Source organism: Nelumbo nucifera, chromosome 1 (assembly GCF_055504915.1).
Source record: "Nelumbo nucifera cultivar China Antique chromosome 1, China Antique-T2T, whole genome shotgun sequence".
Lineage (NCBI taxonomy): Eukaryota > Viridiplantae > Streptophyta > Magnoliopsida > Proteales > Nelumbonaceae > Nelumbo > Nelumbo nucifera.
In genome coordinates, this window is record NC_142649.1 from 13158148 (window position 1) to 13179709 (window position 21562).

Consider the following 21562-nt stretch of genomic DNA (forward strand, 5'->3'; position numbering starts at 1 on the left):
ACTTATCTATGGTTCAATTTGCAATAAAACATATATGAATAAAATCCAATCTGATACTGGATAACAGATCAAATTTATACTTGAAGTTTTAGTAATCGGATTAAATTTCAGATGTGGATGGATCAACTCAAATCTGAATCTGGCCCAATTTTAGCCATATTTCCTATCTAACGATTTAGTATATGTTCGATATAGCTTCTGTTTATTAAATAAATGTTTGTATTTGATTTGTCTTCAAAACTGAGAAAAAGTGGTTGATAAATATTTTTTTTTTGGGATTTGTTGACAACTAGATGACACATCATTGAAACAGTAAATAAATACTTAACCACTAAGGGAAGCGTTAAAATGAAGCTTCCCTCAACGTTGCCTCGCATGCAAATCTATACAAGAATTTACCAATAACTATGCATACGAAATAGCATGATAAGACAAATACTGATTTGGTGATTACATGGCACTGTTTTTCAAATAAAGGGGAACCATACCACACACACGGTCAGATGGCTTTAGGGCCATTTTTAATACATCTTTGGCCCAATAAGTCTTCTTGAACCAGATTCTTCAACCCAGGCACAACCCAAGCGTGTCTACGTTAATTTTTGGCTGAGTGGGTTAGTTAGATAGATCAGGGTTGATCTCGGGCCCGGTCTAGGTTTGGGCCCAAGGCCTGCCTTTTCCTTGTTAGGATTGGGCCTGGATATGACCCAGCACACCCAAATTGTACCTTTATTGATGCAAAGCTAGCAGTAACACCCAGATGGCCAGATATTTCAACAGAGTTCCATTCCTGATTCCTCCGCTTCTTCGCGGTGAGTGAGGGAGGAGCAGAAGATTTCCATCCAGGCGATGGGGACGCAGTTCGCTTTCCCACTCAAAGCGTCTCAATTGCTTTCTATCCATGGCGTTTCTTCTCCTTTCTCCTGCTTCGGTTGTCGTAACAGTTCTGTAAACTGTAAAACCAGTAAGACTTCATTTGGTTCAACGCAGGGCAAAGGTGTGGAAGAAGAAACATTTTTAATGGCTTCCAGGAGATGTCCCAGTACCATCAACAACTTGATTTTCAATAACTCGAATATTAGTTGCAGCAATAAGGAAGAAATTTCTTGTGAAATATACAACATTTCGATTCGTAATTACTGTAGAGAAGGCGATATTGATAAATCCATGGCGTTGCTTGCTCAGATGGAGGCTCTGGGGATTCGTCCCAATTTGATATCTTACACTTGTGTAATTGAAGCTCTCGGAAGCGTAGGTCGGACTCTTGAAGCAGATGCTATCTTTCAGGAGATGAGGTGGAGTGGTTTTGAGCCGAGAGTGAAAGCTTATAATGTTCTGCTCAAAGGGTTTTTAAGGAAAGGGCTCTTAGGGCTTGCAGATAGAGTTTTGTTGGAAATGGGTGATCTGGATATTGGACGAAACCAAGACACCTATGAGATTCTACTCGATTACTATGTCCATGCTGGTCGGTTGGATGACACCTGGTCGGTTATCAATGAAATGAAACGAGAGGGTTTGAAGTTGAATTCTTATGTGTATAGCAAGATTATCAATCTTTACAGAGACAATGGAATGTGGCAGAAAGCCATGGACGTTTTGAGGGAGATGAGAGAAATGGGGGTGCCACTTGATAGACGAATCTATAACAGCATAATCGATACGTTTGGGAAATATGGTGAACTGGAGGAAGCTGTTGGAGCATTTGAGAATATGCAGAAAGAAGGTATAAGGCCTGATATAATGACATGGAATTCTTTGATCCGGTGGCACTGTAAGGCCGGCGAAGTCGGTGGAGCTCTTGAGTTCTTGACTAAGATGCAAGAACAAGGGCTGTATCCAGATCCCAAAATTTTTGTTAATATCATTAGCCGGTTGGCAGAGCAAGGGAAATGGAATGCCATTAAGAAGAACTTTGAGAATATGAAACATAGAGGGTTGAGGAAGAGTGGGGTCATTTATGCTGTTCTGGCAGATATCTATGGGCAATATGGGAGATTTCAGGATGCTGATGAGTGCTTATTGGCCCTGAAGTCAGAAGGTCTAAAGCCTTCAGCAAACATGTTTTGTGCGTTAGCAAATGCTTATGCTCAACAGGTATCTTTATGTTTTTGTTGCCTCCTCTTTCCTTTTTGTTTCTCTATTATATTGAACATTGTGGTTATGAATGAATTCCTTGAATTGCATAGGAACTTAGGAGGGTAGCCGGGTAAGTAATGCTACTTCCCTTCTTGCAAATTGATAAATTGCTAAGATGGTTTCCCATATCTCTTATAGATTTACTAAATTGCACCATGGGTCCACAGGTTAGTCATTTAACAGTATTTGGGGGTATTTATTATTTAGTACTTTGAGACTTTGAAAAGCAATTTCAATGAAATCCAATTAATTTTTGTAACTTGTAATTACCATCTAGTTGATATTAGTTTCTATGTCGGATGTGCTTCAAGATATCAGCTTTTGGTCGTAGAGTGTAAATAATTACAGACCATTTTCCGGGTTGAAATTTCATAATTTTTAAGCAATCCTATCTATTTTTACTCTGTATTTGGTCCATTGGTATATAGGACTATGTGATTAACTTAACTTTTGGAGTGGCTATTTGTGGTTTTTCATAATGGCATTGCAACAGTAGATGACTAGACAGGGTTCCCTTGTAATGCAGATAAAGCAGGTTGCATAACTGCTGTTTCAATCATTATTCCATATGTAACATTTGTTATTAAGCTGCATTTGACTGATAATAATAGTAATTTAGTACTTTTTGATTATGGCATTGCAACAGTAGATGACTAGACAGGGTTCCCTTGAAATGCAGATAAAGCAGGTTGCATAACTGCTGTTTCAATCATTATTCCATATGTAACATTTGTTATTAAGCTGCATTTGACTGATAATAATACTAATTTAGTACTTTTTGATTATGGCTTATCAATTTATTTACCACAATTTTTAAAAATGTGGAGGCATGAGATGTGGTACTAAGACATTTAGATTTGTAAAGCATAAGCCTGGAGGTGGAGGCTCAAGCCTTGCAGGTTACCAACTTTTAAGAATATCAAACTAAAATGAAGAGTATAGAAATATGCATAAGAAGAGTATATTTAATGTGGAAAGTACATAAATGAACATAAAAAAGTACATAAACAAAGGAGATGAGAATATTAGGAGCTTCAGAGAAGGCTGTCACAGTGGGAGTCAAACCCCTGTCACATTCTTTTAAATTATTTTGTAACTATTGAAAAGCATAAAATGTTAAATAATACCTCAAAATGGCTTTAAATATGTTAAAATTTATGTATAAGTATGTCTGTATATACAAATAAAAGGCATCTCAAGTTCTGATTATTGTGCTTTAGACTTTCGGGCTTGATCCTCAAGGTTGAGCTTTGAGGTGTTTTCCTCAAGCCTCACCTTAAGGTGAACCCCAATGCATAAGCCTCATAAACTTTTTAAAATGCTGATTTAGTAATATCTTATTGGAAATTTAGAAAAAGGTAACTACAATTTTCATGGATATTATAACTATTATAAGGGTTAATTACTTATATATACCCTGAATTTTTAAAAACAACTTACATGTACCTTGTTGACCTTACCAAGGTTAAGTCTAACAACTTCCTCGAAAAAGAAAAACAGTCTAAGAATCAGTCTACAGGTGAAAGCCATTTAAACAGAAAAAATGTGAAAACAGTTGCTTTAACCGCCCAGTTGGAGAGGAGACTGGATAAGAACAAACAAAACAGGGAAAAGTGGAAAGCCATTGCAGACCATACCCTAACCTGCACAGACACCATAATGGACATTGCACACCAAATATATGTAATCCTTTACTCCCCAGTGGATTCATTATCCATTATCCCCCGCCTCCCCCCCCAGGAAAAAAAAAAAAGAGAGAAGAGAAGAAAAGAAACCCACCCCCATCCTCTTCTGCCCCAGTTCGTTTTTTTGCAGTCTCCAACTCCCCCAAAATCGCAGACCAAGGCAAGGAGATCATTGCTAAAGTAGCTGTCGAGTTAAGTTGTGCTTGAGAAAAAGTGAAACTGGATGCTTTTACTTGAGAAGAAGTAAAACGGGAAAATTTGTTGCAGACCAACCCAACGCCATTAACAAACTGTTGCAAACTAAAGGAAGACCTTGTCTTGATTCATGAATCCCGATCTCTTTTCTGCTGTGTTCCTAGTCGTTGTCATCATCTCTCTTGCCAATGGCCCCCTTTGTGCAGTCTGTGAGAATAATCACGGGAGAAAATAGACACCAGTGGGACAAGGAGGTGGGGTTCAAGTAGCTTGTTTGGTTAGGAGATGAGAGGAAGGAAGAACACGGGTAAAAAAGGGATTATAAAAGAATTTAACAGTGTATCAAACAGCTCTAACGCTTTCTTTAACAGATGGCCTATTTGTGTTATGTGGGGCCATCCTATATATACATACATACATACATACATATACATACATACATACATATACATACATACATACATACATATATATATGTATGTATGTATATATAAGTAGGTTTTGAAAGTTCAGGGTACATTTAAGTAGTTTCCTAAATATATAAGATATATATAACTAATTGACCTCTAATATAACTATTAAAAAGCATACCAAGGTATGACACCATTGTCACCAATATTTTCATTCTTTTAAGCTTTCAGCAGAAGAAACACACTTTTTTAGCATTAATTTTCCACATGGAACATGCATTGTATGTGCAATCCATTAGAGAAAGAGAGCAGAGTTTGACAATAGAACTTTAATGGTAGAGTGGAAACAAGAGACAGGAAACAAAAGGGATATGATAAACTGCAAGGGTTAAAAGTGGAAATCTACGTATGAGAGTTGATGGAAAAGGGAGTAAAGAGCATTTGTTTTGTTTTTTGATAGATGGGGAGTAAAGAGCATTCTTAGCATTTGAAAGTTTGAACATGAAGATTTCTGCATTTGTGGAGGTGTTGTGTCCACATTATATAGTAATAGATGTATCAGGATGCAACTAATTTGCTCTTTTCCTTATAATAGGTCATTAATGGATGAACCTCTTTTCTGAAAAACATCCACCAAGGCCTTACCTTTCATGGTTTATAATTTATTCTGTGTAGGGATTATGTGAACAGACTGTTCGGATTCTTCAGCTCATGGAAGCAGATGGAATTGAACCAAACCTTATAATGCTGAATATGTTGATCAATGCGTTTGGTGTTGCTGGGAGACATTTAGAGGCATTATCAATTTTCTACCATATGAAGGACAGTGTAAGTGTTATTTACTTATTTTATATAACCTGTCATTACTGCAGAGGATAAGTTTTATTGCAAATTTTCTTCTTCCATTTAACTTTTATAGTCATTTTTTCAAGTACTAACTATGATTTTTTTTTGTGAAGGGAATTAATCCTGATGTGGTTACTTACAGTACACTTATGAAGGCATTTATTAGGGCAAGGAAATTTGACCAGGTGAGCTTTATTCTTTTTTTTTTTTCTTTTTTGATAGATAGCTTTGTTCTGCATTATGTCAGCACGAATTAAAGCAAGAAATATGTTCTGGTTTCAAACCTTGAAGATTAAATTGTGTTTTCATTTTATCTACCATCTTTTAGATCAATAAGAACTTTTCTAGTCAAACTGCTATGTTGAAATTTTAAACGAAGAGAATGTTCAACGAAATACCTGTTATGTCTTTGGGATTAGAAAGATCTTCAAATCCTTTACATTACAAATTTACAATACATGCAGTGAGACACCTGGCTGTGTCACAGAAGCAATGATTATTTATATGCGTTATTCTTGATGCTCCATGGAATCTCATGATGTGTTCACGCTGTTCTTCTCTTTCCTTTCATTTGCACTTCTGCCTACCTGATTCATTTAAGAGTTCTGCATCAGGTTCCTGGAATCTATAAGGAAATGGAATGTGCTGGATGCACTCCAGATAGAAGGGCAAGGGAGATGCTGCAGAATGCTTTGATGGTTCTTGAGCAGAGGCATGGTGAGTATTCCATTTCCTGTGATGGATGTATTTTGGTGTTAGGGCTAATATATGTATACTTAACAGGTCCCAGATATCTTTATAATTCAGAACGTATATACTAATCCCAAAAGCCACAATCACTTTCAAGAATGGAGGATGATACCTCAAAAGGTTTAGGTATGCTTTTTCCCCAGCTTGTTTTCTGATCTTTACACATCCTACCTTGTTTTTGTGTTATTTTATGGTTTTACTAGTGGAGGCAACCTGAAAAGGGATAATAAAATTCTATTGAAATATGTTCTATAATTTTAGGTGGTTGTGATTCTTAAGGTTCATAATAACAGCCTTTCAGGTTTCTGTTTGGACTCCTATGAGATGGAAGTTCAAAAATCAACAGTAAACACATGAATAGGGTTCAAGGAGGTTGATTAGTTTAGATATGTCATATCTGCTTGACTTAAAATAAAGCTTTGTCCATAGAGTAAATATATCCACATGGATGTAGATCTCTTTGTTGAAAGCTCAGTGTATGAATTAACATTTAATTCTATGGAGGAGCTCAGCATGTAATAAGGTAATCATCTAATGTAAAACTTCTTCCGGTTACCTTCATGTTTGTAATTTCTGCATTACCAATTATATGGCTTGGTTGCATCTTTATGCAAAATGATAAACTGTAAAAAATGAGAAAAGAAAATAAAGAATTTCTCTTATGCAATACTTTGGAGATGCTGCACTCCACAGTACTGTATTGCACTGATCCAGGTAATTCATTCCTATATCCATAATTTGGTATGCATTAACCATTTTCACAAATCTTGCTTCATATTCCTAGTCCTTTTTGGTCTCTCATCTTACGTTCATTATTTTGAGAGTTTACCATGCAAGCTACAAAACAGAGAATCATCGTTAAAATTTCGATAATTTGTCTATGACTGTTTCGGATAAAAAATAAGGAACCTTTGAGTATCGCCTCTTTATAATGTTACTCAAGCCTATCCTGAAACAGAGCTGCCTTAACATTTTGGCTAATCATTTTTTTTTCTTCCTTCTTTCTTTGTTGTTTTTCTAACAGCATCTTTACTGGAAAAGTGGAATCACTATGATTTGGCATTGCAATCTTTAATGGTTTCTTTGGGGATAAACTTGGATACAACCTTCCGTGATGCTTTTCATCAACATACATCTACAACAAAATACGGAGATATATCCTAAACATGCCAAGACCCCAGATAGGACCAACATTGGGTAATGGCCTTTATCCTCAAGTTCCTGGCAATACAGATTTGTTGGGGATTGGTGAGAAGGACTTCCATCTGTTGAGTGACTTTGTAGGAGATAGCATGATGGTGGATATCAAGAAAATCTCCTACTACATTCATCTGATGGAACAAACTGAGTTTCTTCAACCTTCACCTCCTCAGGAATGTTTATTGTTGATCATCTTCCATGTGGATATGGAGGAATAGGAAGGGAATGATGATTTTGGACCCAGCACTGCTTTTACTTCATGATGCATATCAGTATCAATGGCTTAGAATGAGGTCGAATAATGAGGAAGGGTGAAGAACAGCTGAAACAAAGAAGAAACTGCAATCTTTTTAGGTGACAAATCCAGCTATATATATATTGGAAAATGGATGTGTTTATTAAAAAAGAGGGAGAGTTACCCTCGAGAAAAAGGTATACAAAAAGATATGCAGCTGCTACTGGCAACAGGCTAACTCTATTCTGTACATCAAAACTTGCTGGCTTGAAGGCACTATTAGATACAATTACACCATTGATTACGAAAGTGTATCTAAAGTTGTAAAAGTCCTTATGAGCTCTAGCTTGGCGGATACTCTAGCAGAGTAGGGAGCTGATAGACCCACTTTATTTTGGGCAATTTTGTAACACGTTGTAACCTGGGTCATTTAAAGATGACTTACCTTGTACTTCCATAGTAACTTTTAATTAAATAAAGGAATTTACTTACTGATAAATAAATGGATAGTTGCTGCTCCAATTTCCCCAGCATCCTTCCTATTGAAGAACTTTTGCCTCAAAGTATTGTTGTTTCTTTCTTGCCATAGAACCCAGCAAATGACAAAAGCAAGGATCATACAAATAATGGCACATCTCTTGATGAGCCCCCTTTGGCCAAGCAGATAGTAGTGTTAACTGCGACCAGCTGCTGTGAGGATCCTATATTCTCAACAAGGAAACTAGTCCATGAAGAGTGTCATGGTCGTAGATACATCCATAACTTTTTTTTTTATACCATATTAATTTATAAATTTTATGAGACTAATAGATCTGAAATCTTGCCTTGCTTCCCATGCTGAGTCCCCAAATTTCTATGCATTGATTTGAACAAGTTTTCGGACTTAAATAGGTGTTTATAAGTGGGCCAAATTATTCTTTCTTTTCAACCTTCATTATACAGTTGCAATATACTATTTTTCCTGAGGGATAAAACAATTTCTTATCAGATTTAATTCATTTTTTATTATTTTTTTTTCAAGTGAAATCCAATACAGTAACTAGGGTCAACAGGTTGCATGAAGAATTGATTAGGCTGATAGGTAATTTTTCAAGGATTTTTGGAGATTATTCGTGGTTTATTCTGGAGGTGGTTGACTTGTATACTTTCAGTGGCACAATGGTGTAATTGCTCCCCTTTAACTGAAATCCAGATATCGAGGGTTTTGCTGTATCATCTGCGAGGATTCGTGGGAATGTACCATCTCAACTCACCCTTTGCTTTATCTTGTATTACCAGAAGAAGGGATCATTCTTAAAAAAAAAAATAATAATAATAATAATAAAAAAGAAAAAAACAGAATCTCATCAGAAATCAGAATTGTTGAGTTCTTTTTGTAATCTGATTTGTAGATTATTTATGCAGCATAGAAGTCCCCCCCCCGTTGGCCAAATTTGGGCATCTCTGCAACCAAAGCAACAAGGAAATTCATATGCGACTAGGGGTCCGAAGGCCCGAACGTAATTGCCTTTGGGTTGTTAAGAATTATTTGCAGGTTGCAGCACGCCCTCACTAGCATCTAAATGCATGTTTAGGTGTATACATGTATGTGTATATATATCGATTTTGGTCTTATTGGGCCAATTGAAGTAAACCCATTACAAACCCAATCTTTTGGAGTAGCCACTATTGTAATTTGTAAGTAGAGGTCTCAATATTTAGATTTTAGAATGGCAATACATAAATAGTTGAGAAGGTAATGGCTTTAAAAAAAAATATGGGCCTGTTTTAGAGCTTAAATAAAGAGTATGATTTTGTTTTCAAAGCAAAATTAACAGCCACATCCGCAAAATCATATTGGCAAACACTAGGGCTGTTCATGGGTGGGGTTGGGTCAGTTTACCTAGAAATAAAACCGAAACCGACCCAGTACTAAGTAAAACTGATTTGGTCGGTTTGGATCAGTTTTGTGAATGATTCTTTCGGTGTGAATGGTAAAAGATTCAAGTCTAAGAAAACAAAGGTTGGATGCCTAGAAATTAAAAATGATTTGATGGATTAAAACTGATATTTTATATATAATATATATATTTCTGAAATAAAGCTGATATATATATAAATAATATATATCTAAGTCGGTTCGGATCGGTTCGGTTTCGGTTTTCTAAAATTCAAAACCGAACCGAACCATCGGTTTATGTTTTTTGTAACCCAAAACCGACCGGTGCTGAAGAAAAACTAGCCAACTCGGGTTGGATCGGACCAGGTTGGTCGGTTTGGGTCTTGTTATGAACAGCCCTAGCAAACACTCTCTTTCAGCCATGGTTTAAAAAAAATGACACAGAAATGGAATCGTTCTGGCCACCGGTTTCTGGGTCAACGGTTCAACCGTTTGATTCAAACAAGTGACCCATTCTAACAACAAAAATTAAAAAAAATATAAATAATTAAAAATAAAAATGGACAAAAACATTGAACGGTTTGACTGCCCGAATTAACGGATCGTTGATCGATTCAACGATTTTTTACCAGAGACCGAGTTTGAAATAAAACAGAACCGATAACCTAGATAGTTCCTGCGCTGAACGGTCCGACCGTCCGAATCAACAGGAGTTTAAAAACCATGCTTTCAGCTGCAAGTAATGCGGAGCTACGTGTATCCGATTGGGTCAAATTGTCCCTACTGAAGTTCAGAAAGATAATTGAGTACATGTACTGTTTCAGCCCGACTTTCTAATATTGACGCAGTAAAGTTAAATGAAAATATAAGAGGGTAGGGTAGAACAATTTTTTCCTCCTGAAATTTGGAACCCCAGAAAACCCTCTTGAATTCCTTGTCCACTCCACTCTCCACTTCAACTATTCTTAGCAGCAAGATCGCAGTTTACAAGTATGAACCGGAATTTCTTCCATCGCTTTTTCTGTGTTTTTCCTAATATTGGTTTGAACCATTTCGCCCAACCGAGATCTCTGGTAGAAAAAAATTCCTGATTGTGCCAGTGGCTGCATGCAAATCAGGTTGTCCGATTTGAATGATTTCAATCACATCAAGGCTCAAATTAGAGTTTCGGGTTCAATGAAAATTTAACAATTTTGAATTTTCCACCCCAGCCAGACCTAAGTTCAGTCTTTCACCTAAATAAATATATCTTTTTTTTTTTGAAGCCTCACCCAAATAAATATATTAAAATTTAAGAATAGGAATCATTCCATATACTTAAATTTTGGCAACAATAGACCATCAAGTGGGACTCCCACATGTTAGAACCACTACTCCAACCTAGTTTAGGTGGTCGAGGATACCTCACTTGAGTTCACATCTGTAAGAGATAAACACACCAAAGATCAAATCAAAAACAGATACTCTATTGACATCACATCTGCTGTGAGCATGGGTGTAGTACTTTCTCAATCTTATTTGAGTAAGTGTACCTTCAGTAAAATATTTGAGCATGACCCATGAGCTATAGCGCTTGGCTACAACTATGAACCAGGGGCCAGTCCAGGAGTCAATGATCTCTGGGTATGAAAATGCTGTCCTCAGGAAACCGAGTGAGGCTTATGGACAAGCCTCAATGGCCCAACGTCATTTTTGGGCAAGCAAAAGGCCCACTGCCTCTGTCTCGGTGTCCCGGCTTAGAGTCCATAAAATTTCAAAGGACGAACCTTCTTGGGTCTTGCAAGAGAAATAGATCTGTGCTAGTTCTGCTTTTGCCAAAATTGACGAAAGAAATTTTGCATTTGATGCCTGGGTCTATGGCTTTGCTGGACCTATTCTATGCAAAGAAACAAATAAAAGTTTATTATTCAAAAAGTGTTTATAAAAGATTAAACTGAGCCTTTATAAACAAAAAATGTTTTTGAATAATAAACTTGCTGAAAAACAAACTGAGCCTTTGTACCAAGTTCCAATGAATTCATCAAAATTCAAGCGAGTGGTTTTGATTGGTCAAATTCAGGGCTCAAAGTATTAATAGTCTAAGTTTGATATGAGAAGATATGAGAAGATTTCAAATTTGAGAGTTTGACCATTCAAAACCCCCCCGTAAATTAATTTTTGATGAATTCTTATTGGTTAGGGTAAAACTTAGTGCAAAGCATTAGGTTCAAGAGATGTAGACGCAAGGTGATATACTTTAGATCTGTAACTGGTTGGTTAGTAGGGTTAGGTACCAGATAGCAGGGAAGCGTGTAGGGTCCATTGGTTCACACTACAATAAAGACTTAAAGAGCCTGCTTTTCTGGAGTCCGGATCTGCTCCTCGCCGTTTGGTGCCTCCCTAGGTACTCACAAAATGTAAGGACGCCACGCGTCCCCAAAAATCTTGTGAATGTGGAGAGTCTAACAGTCATTAGCCTCCGTTTCGTCAGCCCACCCCCCACCATCATCATCCCTAATTAGATTGACAATTCTGCTGATTTCTCTTTTTTTGTCTAAATTCTCGTTCTGTTCAGTTGCATTCGAATGGTAATCTTTTTTTGTATGAATAAATTAAGAACTAGTGGGATATGAATATGATAAATTAAGAACTAGTTATTCAGCCAAAAAAAAGGGGAAAATTAGACAACAAATTCTAAAGTTGCTGGTCTTTGTACAAAAATAAAGAAAAGTTGTTGGTCTCAATGAACAAACTTTCTAGAAATAGAAAACACTGTTCACTGTAACTGGTCTCTGTATGCTCCAGTTTGAACCAGAAAACACCATATTCATTCGAGCGGGTTAGGAAGAATAAAAAAATAGAGAGACAAAGAACCCCAACATGAGATTTTTCAGTTAAGATTTACTTGTATTTGAATTGCCGGAATCGAGTTGCCCTGTCTATTCTCGCTGATGAGATTAATCCCCACTAGAGAAATGAAGAAGTTTGGATCATAGCTAGAAGGGAAAAGAGGTTTTGGGTCCTTAGTGAAGAGCAAAGAAAGAGGGATGAGAGTTTGAATAGAAAAAGAGAAAGCAGTAGAATTGTCGGAGTCTTGTTTCACTGATAATCACAGGGAGCCTTCATATGGTCACCGGTAAAATCACCGGCCATCGGGAAAAGGCACTTGGGACTAGGGTTTCATGTTTTCATTGTCGGACAGAAAACAAGAGAGGCAGGGGATACCCGGGCTGGGGGTAAAGGTACGGACTAACGGAATAGAGATTAACGGCTGTTAAGCTCCTCACTCGCTTTTCTGTGAGGAGTGATTTTACGTGATTTTAGGACGTGTGGCGTCCTCACGTTTTGTGAAGACTTTGCAAGACGCGAGGCAGTGAGGAACAGATCCGGACTCGCTTTTCTGTGGATTTGAACTTATGGTGGCTTATCACGCAGACTATTGGTAAAGGAAAAGATACTGAACCTATATGTCTTGCTGTAATTGAACTATATTCAAACATTTCCTCTATCATAGAGGGAGGAATTATATGAACCTTTTCGTACCACTTTTAGACTGTATATCATTACAAAGGACCATTTTTGGGGCTGCCAAAACACCAAAAGATTGGTCCAAATCCAGTCTACCTAATGCAAGACCCCACATAGATGGGGCCAATATTACATAATGGCCTTTGTTTTTTATATATTTACCAATTACAAATCAGACATGGTTGGTTGATGTTGTGGAGAAGAAGATATATCACAAGATCTTCTGCCAGCAACAAGCATGTTAACTCGATAACAACACGGAATCTAGCTGTATATTTGGAGCATCTGCATCTCCCCGGGCGATGTTTCCAATGTATTATGTATACGGCTGTATTCCATTCTGCCAACGTGTTGATACGCTTTTGGGCTATTGAGGAAAAACTTCAAGCAGAAAATACACCTTGGACCAGCCCAAGATGCTACACAAAAAAGACATAAAATAGAAGGACCTGATACAGCTCATTCTTTTCTGAACTTGGAACTTATAGTTATATTCGTAGATCTATAAACCAAACTGCCCATACTTTGGGCTAATCAGCAAAAGAGTATAGTAAATTATAGAGTGTGGTGGGGCAGCCATGCTGTTTGTATTGAACAATTGCTGTTTAGTGATTTAGGGTGCGTTTGATTTATAATTGGAATTGAAGTTGGAATGGTCTATTCTTATAGTCTATTTGGTTCATACAGAAATGAGAATGGAAATTAAAATCAGTAAAAATGGGATTTCATTCCTAAAAAAAAGGCAATGGATGACTATTCCCTCAAATAAAAAAAAAAATATTATTCCAGTAGGAATGGGAATAGAATTCTAATTCTGTTCAATCAAACAGTTGGAATTAGAATAGCTCATTCCGATTTCTATTCCAAACCCCTATTCCCATGAACCAAACGGGGCCTTATTTTTATGTATCAAACGGATATATAGCTCATTACAGAAAAATCTATGTAAATGCATTTGAGAGTTATTTGTTGGGAAGCCCCTAAGCTACGGAGGAGAACTTGACGGTACAAATCAAGGACTAGTTCAGATCAGTTGAATGTGATGCTTGATTATTTAGAGAGTTGTGGAAATAATGATAATATTCTATGCCAATAATACATTTATGGGCCCTACTGTAATACAGGCGTGTAACATTATCATTAACACCACAGCCCAATGAACAGCCGTTGCAATGAGCTTATCTTTGCTACTCACGCTTCCTGGCTTGTCAAGGCTTCAGGCAAGCCTCTGAACCTCCTTAGACAGGACCCTGGCCCTTGTCCCCAGCCTGGCTAGATAGAGATCAATGACTTGGGCCTCCGATCATGTAGATCGATCATTCAAATCCATGAAAATTAGATTGGAAACACTTTCACACTTATTTCAAGGGAAAGATGTTTCTAATGCACAGCTGTAAAGGCTTGTGAAGATGAAATTTGAATTCCTTAATCCATTCAAACCATTAAAGATGTCAATTAATCAGAAAATCTCCTAAAAGCAAAAATCATGTATATACCCTAAAAATACAACATTAAGACTTGAGCCACACACCGTGGATATAAATGCATGTAAATTATGGGTAAATATTTCCTATATACGGTTGACTATTACATTCTCATATCTATGAGTATCTCAACCCACGTGCCAAAAGAAGGAGAAACGTGTCGTTGGTGTCGTGATGAGATGAATAGATGATGAGACGGATGACTCTTCTGAAAATTCTCTTACATTCTATTTCATGCAGGCACAAGATTAGAAAGCAGGGACAAAATGGTGGTGGCCCCTTCTATCTTTTCTTCTTGGCTTTGGTTTGCACTTTCAATAGAAATGATGGGTTCAGCCCAGAGAGGCGCTCGCCGAGCCCCGGGGCCCGGGCCCTATAATTGACATCCCTACCACCGACGCCTGTTTGGGACCATTAGGGTAGAATCAGTGCTGCTGTCCTGGAAAATATGCATATATATATATATATATATATCCTTCGCTCCCTCTCCATCCAACGGAGTGGTTAGGGTGTCGCAACCGGGCAAGCCCCAAATGTATGTCTTATTATAGAGTGTAAAGTTTTTAAAATCGACCAGGATTCTTGGGTCGAATGGTTCAATTGTTCAAATCAAACGATCGGCCTGTTCTAACAAAAAGTTAAAAAAATAAAAAACGGTTCAAACGGTTCAAACGATTAATCGTCTGGGTCAGTGGTTTATTGATCAAAATCAACGATTTTTGAGAAAAATCCGATTTTAAAAAAAAAAAAAGAACTGATCACCTGACCGGTTTCTGATTTTTCCAATCCGATCCGATTTTAAAACCCATGATAGAGGGTGTTAATGCTTTAGAGTGATATGCTTATGGTAGTGTACACTATACCCTAGATAATACTCAGAATACAAACAAAATAAAAATATAAAATCTACGGCAAAAATAATCAAACAAAAGATCAGAAGTGACTATGAACCAGAGATGGATCATATCCTGTAGGAATTGGTTTCAGGTTTTTGGAACCGAACCTATTCTTTCCTTGTACACCCCTCCAAAAAATTGGAATATGTTATTAAAAAAACTTACTTTTCAATAATAATATAGTTCAAAATTTATATTACTTTTATTGGTTAAATTGAGTAATTTAATTTATATATTATCATATTATATTAATAAATGATTTAAATATATCATTATAGTTTAAATGTTATAAACATTACCTTTTACATTGAAGAAAAATGATCACATCACTTAATTAAGTGGCTTAATGGTCAAGTAAGATTATGATCGTTGTAAGTTGTAACTATGAACGCTTGTATTAAAATCTTTACATTTTAAAAATAAGTTAAATTTCAAGGCCGAATCTCCGAATCTGATTGGGTAAGATACCCCCAATCCATGAATGGGGTGGGTGGGAGTCAATCCATTTGTCTCACCCCTAACTGTTTCATAAAAAAACAAACAAGCGAAAACTAACATCTCGAAACGCCAATAAAGGAGGACAAGCTGCGTCCAACAGATAACAATCTAGCCAATAAATGTACCAAAACAAACAAAGTTTTAAAATGCAAACTCCACACCAATTCAATTTGGGGTTTTAGCAAAAAAGAGAAACCCCACTTTTGGCAATACAATCTTCTAAATTCCAAACTTAAGTGATGCAAGAATATTTCAAAGTGAAGAATTTTAAGTTAAAAAACCATTTCATTATTTTAATCATGGCTTTTAAAACCGACCCAGTGACCGAACCGGTCAGGGGTCCGGTTACCAGGTTGAATGGTCCAACCATTCGAACTGAACACTTGGCCCATTCTGACAGAAAAAATGTTTTCAAAAAAATAAAAAACGGTCAAAACCGTTCGAATTATTCAAATGATTAACCGTCCGGTTCAGCGGTTCACTGATCAAAATCAACGGTTTTGGAGAAAAATCCAATTTTTAGAAAAAACAAAACCGATCAAATGACCGTTCCCAGTTTTTCCGGTCTGACCATCCGGTCCGATCCGAAACTTTACCAATTGAGGCAATTAGCGCCTGCAAGAACAAACAAAGGCACTATGTACAGAACAACACTGGTCTACTCACTCTTGCTTGGTCTATAACCTGTTTTATATGCATTTGTTGAAACAATTCAAAGACCATGTCATGTTGAAACATAAAAACCGTCCTTTATACTTAAATTCTGCTTAGTGGGGATGGAATTGGGAGATGTGTTGTAGCATTCTTGTCAGTAGCACGTCCATGTGATCCAACCCAGGTTATTAATACTTTGCCCCATACACGGGTTTCCATGCAAAACGTTTCGTAGCCATCTTAACTACTCGAAACAATTTCAAATCAAACAGATTTCAGACTGTTGAAGTCAAGACACTCTACATATCAAAGAGATCCAAAGTCAAAAAAGAACTGTATAAGTGTATAGATGATGGTTTTCCCACTGCAGTACTCTCTGATCTCAATTCACTTGACAAAGTTTGAAAGTTGGGTAGTAATCCACGTGAAGAAGCAAAGACCCGTATCTCCATGCAAATTTTTGAACTGGTGGGGAGACTTATTAATGATCAGGCTCAGTATCAGGTGGGTATGGGTGCTAACTATATTTTATTTTATGTACCACTTGGTACATATAAATGTGCAGCCTCGTGTTAAGAATCCTTTCTTGAATCAAAACCCCTTTTCAAACTCATTTGAACGTTTAGAAAATATTCAAAATATGTTTGAAAAATGGTTTAGATCAGACTTCAGAGATCCATTCTTAACCTTCCCTTTGCACATGTCCATGTCTATGTAAGCCATTTGTAATTACCGATATACCCTCCACCGTATGTAGCTGCTTTGGTTCAACTACTTTAATTTGAAGAAGCCATGCACTGAAAGAGGCTTGTCTGGACTCCGGATAGGGGGGCCTGAATGGCTGTATGATGACTAAATTTGGCTCTCCTGATTTTTTACCAAACATCGCTTTTAGGTTTTTTGAATGAACCCCACCTTCCAAATCAAAAACCGTGTGTGGAGACCCTCCCAAATGGTACACTTGTACTCATTTAATTACTTCTAACAATTGGATGCCATTTTCTTTGTTTTGTTAATTTAAATAAAATTTAAGGTGGCCACCCCTTCAGAATAAATTTTGGGTCAAAAAAATCTGGTTATCATCAAATATGGTTTTATTATTAATGTATTCCTCTTTTACATAAAATATTTTACATAAAATATTCATGTAAACTTTTATGTCATACACAAGGTGTCAATCAACTGGTTGGTAAGATTTCCTATTAATTGTAGTGGAGACGTAAAACCGAATCTTGTCTACACCTAAACGGGTAGAGGGGGGGTGTTATGGGTTGGGAATGAGCTACCCCATTATATAGTCCTTTAAGAAGATATCAAAAAAAATTGAGGTCACAAACCCCTCATGCAATAGCCAAAGAAACCCATCTGTTAATGCATTTTATCAATTTTTGTAAGTTTGGATAAGCAACCAACACACAGTTTCAATAAAGTTCCAACCAGCAGACATTGCAGTCAGGAACATCTCCCCCATGAATGACAATTGACAAGGAGTTGTTCCCAATATACTAGTGCAGTATTTTGTGAATGTTAGATCCTACCCTTTTTGTAAAGCTTGGGACTTAAAAGTAATTGTCAGGTCAGATATACGTAGCTTTATAATATTTACAAACCGATTTAGTGGTGGTTGTTACTTACTTCACCAGCTTTTCTTTAATGCTATCTGGTTTGGTTTTGATACCAACTGAGGATGATTTGACTTGACTTATTGAGACGATGACACGTGGATTTGACTCAGCACAAGTAATAGCTCAGCATCATGGTTTGACCACAACTAAGTAATGAGCCTGTAGAGCAGCTCGCTACGTCATAGCTCGCTATAGGGGGAGTTCGCTACAATGCGAGCTCCCGGTCCCCCGAGCTACTGAGAAGGGAATACTCCAAGGCTATTTCAGCTCACGATCTAGGGAAACCAGCTCGCTCCAGCACTTGGGCAGAAGAACTGCCCCAAAGACCAACCTTGATGAGGGTCACCTCGAAATACCCCTAAGAGCTTGCTACAAAGTAGTTCACGGCAATGATAGCTCGCTACGAAGTAACTTGCTACTGAGTGATGCGATGCTCTCAGGAAGCTTCCATCTGACAAGACCGTACCAATCAGACTGCGCTATGTCTCTCGACTGGCGATGCAGTCCTTGTCCTTTCGACAGTCTGCATCCACATCTTTCGACAGATGGAGGCGTGCCTGCCCCTTTAGTACGTGTCGCTCAGCCAAGTGGATAGTACACTATAACGATCACCTGCGCAGACCTGGTAGGTAACGGCTACGATAGAAGCCCAATGGCGGTTACGCCCGATTTGACAAGAACGCACCTATAAAAGCCTTTTAGGTGAAGGGGAGAGGCACATTCACTCACTCTGGAATTTTCATCTGAACTTGAATTCATCTAGCGCGACCTACACTCTTAGCCTTTTACACTCTTTTCTTCCTCTCCAGCATTCTAACTTAAGCTTCGGAGTATTCCTGACGGGCAAATCCCCTGGAATCCTTCTTCTTCGTCTTCTCAGCTGTCGTCTATTGCCAACAAGGAGCCAGTCAACAGCCAGCTAGAAGTGCCCAAATCGTGCCGCATCATTTGGTGTCGTCTATGGGATACGCTTCTAAAAGCCTTCCTCTAAGCTTTTACAGTTCCTTCTTCCAAAAAACTCAGCATTCATGGCTTCTTCCAGCAATGCCGGACGTGGCGCCAGCCAGAATGCTTCTGGGGAGCAGCCCCAGCTTCCTACTGTCTGCATCGGATAGTTTATCGTCCCCCTCTCCGTGGACGGGGTTCCCAGTCTGAACGTGCATCCTACAATGGCACCCGCGGTCGCTCCACTCCCTTCCACAGTTGGAGCAACCTTTGTTGAACCCTCAGTTGTGCCCCCAGAGGCCAGCCCGAACCAGTTGGAGGACTTAATGCAATGCATGCGAGCCATACAGGCTCAAATGCAACAATTTCAACAGTTCCAACTCTACCAACAACAAGTGTTGCACCAGGTTTCCCAATACCAATAACAATAGCAGTTCCCCTCTCTGCCTCAGGCCCAGCCGTCGCTTCCCCCTCGACATCCGGCCACAAAGCAGACCAGGCCCTTCCGCCAGAGTGAGCGACCTCGCCGGGAAGAGGCCTCCCAGGCCCAGGATCCCGCCAAGAGCCAAGCCTCTTCCCATAGCAATAAGGAGAGGCCAACTACCCCTGCCTCGCAACCTGTGGGCAGGTCAGGGGCCTCCCAGCCAATCAAGCCTGTATCACCCCGGCCTTCGCAGTTCGAGCCCCCGCTCACGGAGAATCCGTTCGAGGTCCTGGCCGCAAACTATAGGCAGGGGCCCTTCGGTCCAGAGTCACCACCAGCAGTCTGAGCTCGGCGACACTAAAGCATCAACCACCAGTGATGATCCAGCGAAGTAACAGCAAAGACGTCGGTGAGCTCGCCGAACTGCTACCCGAGTCTCTCCCGAGTTCAAAGAAAAAGAGGAGGTATGCTCAGGTGAAGTGAAAGCTACCCCTCTCCTCTCAGTTTCTTCCCCGTTATCTCCAAAACTCCTCGTTGTTCCCATGCCAAGGGACTTCAAACTCCCTCCACTGGAAAAGTATGACGGATCCTTCGATCCAAATGATCAGTGGACGCCTTCCAGTCCCAAATGCACCTAGCAAGAGCCAACGACTCCTACATGTGCGTGGCCTTCTCCACCACTTTCAAAGGAGTAGCCCACACCTGATACCGAAACCTCGCGCCCGGCTCGATAAGAAGTTGAGCGCAGTTTGTGCAAGTTTTCACCTCTCACTTCGTCACCAGCAAAAGGTGCCCGCGAACTCAGGAGAGCCTCCTCGGCATAGTGCAAAAGGAAGGGGAGTCCATCCGGAGCTACATCAAGCGGTTCAGTGACACTTGTTTGCAAATACCCGACCTGGATCCCGTAGCTCGCCTCACAGCAGCCAAGCGAGGTATTATCCACAAAGAGTTCAAGTGGCACGTAGTTGTCAACCAACCCAAAACCGTGACCGAGTTCCTTAAGCTCGCGGATCGGTTCATAGAGACGGAGGAGGAAATCAACCAGAAGGACGAACAGGCCCTAGAAAAAAGAAAGAGGGAGCCAGAACCCTCGTCTCAAGGCGACAACAGGAAGAGGAAGGACCACTTACCACCATACAGTGAGAGGCGGCAAGCGCGGCGAGCTCCCCAGGCTCCATCTCCCCCCACTTATCGATCTCCTCGTTGCAGATCGCCCTTTAGCTCTTCCGCCTGGCCACAACATAATCATTAACACCCTCCCAGTTCCCCACTGGGAGCCGCGGGTAGAGAAACGGATGAGAAGGACCAAGAGGAATCACCCCCTGTTGCGGGAGCTCGCCCTCCTCGAGGCCAACTCCGCCAGCACCTCCTTCAGATGGAGGCAGCGGAACTTCAAGCGATGGAGAAGTAAAGTCTGGCTCTGCAGACCCGAACTCAGTACCCCCAGAGGTGGGAGTCCGGTCAGGACGCGATCTCTTCACTTTGCGCTTATGTTTGCTTGAGAGGAGGCGGTGCGCATCAACACTAGACATGATGGCTGCCAAAAAACCACAAGATATTAGTTTGATAAGAAACAAAATGTATATATACACAATATTGTTACAAGGCACTACGCGACCTAAAAAGGCAACCTACCCGGGCTCAAGCCAGCCTGTGCGAGCTTCTCCTCGGTCAAGTAGTCCGAATAGAGGAAGCCTATCGATGCCCAGGACAATATCGTTTTCCGAATTTCAGGGTCTAGCTCGACCCCGGGGTCCTGGATGGCGCCCCTCCAAGAAGTTGGGAAGGGCCACCCCTCAGGGTTATGGACCACAAAATAATCCCGTTTCTAGGCGGGAATCTTGTTTGGTAGCTCGTACAAGAGCTTATAGCTGTGATAGGGAGAGAGGTAGTAAAAATGACTTTCCGGAGGAACTCCGAGAGCATCATTTTTGATACAAAGAATAGAAGCAAAAATGTTAAGGTTCAAGGGGAGACAATACTCATTACACAAAGAAATGGTCCCAACCATGTTCTAAATAGCGTTGGGATGAAGCTGATCGATGGTAACATTAAAGTGGTTTAGCACCTACACTATCAGGGGGTGCAGGGGAAGACGCAAGCCAACCTCGCGCTGTTCCTAGAAAACAACTATATCATTGGGACCATGCTCCCAAGGGAAGTTACCAGTGGGGAGACTGTAGACGAGGTCCC

At 39.4% G+C, this 21562-nt stretch overlaps 1 protein-coding gene across 1 annotated transcript; it reads left to right on the forward strand.

The window, feature by feature from the left end:
- The first annotated feature begins 675 nt into the window (after nt 1-675).
- On the forward strand, nt 676-7987 carry LOC104610312 (Tetratricopeptide repeat (TPR)-like superfamily protein). The gene is made up of 6 exons (XM_010276871.3): nt 676-2094; nt 5102-5254; nt 5386-5457; nt 5887-5989; nt 6056-6148; nt 7047-7987. The coding sequence occupies exons 1-5, from the start codon at nt 850-852 to the stop codon at nt 6091-6093; spliced, it is 1611 nt and encodes a 536-aa protein (XP_010275173.1). The 5' UTR covers nt 676-849; the 3' UTR covers nt 6094-6148; nt 7047-7987.
- Nucleotides 7988-21562: the final 13575 nt, after the last annotated feature.

What these genes read in the sequence shown, in the direction of transcription:
- LOC104610312 (XM_010276871.3), top strand. Translation starts at nt 850, where the DNA reads ATGGGGACGCAGTTCGCTTTCCCACTCAAAGCGTCTCAATTGCTTTCT. An exon ending in GGGCAAGGAAATTTGACCAG is followed by an intron (nt 5,458 to 5,886) that starts GTGAGCTTTATT and finishes GTTCTGCATCAG; the next exon opens with GTTCCTGGAATCTATAAGGA. An exon ending in GGTTCTTGAGCAGAGGCATG is followed by an intron (nt 5,990 to 6,055) that starts GTGAGTATTCCA and finishes TATACTTAACAG; the next exon opens with GTCCCAGATATCTTTATAAT.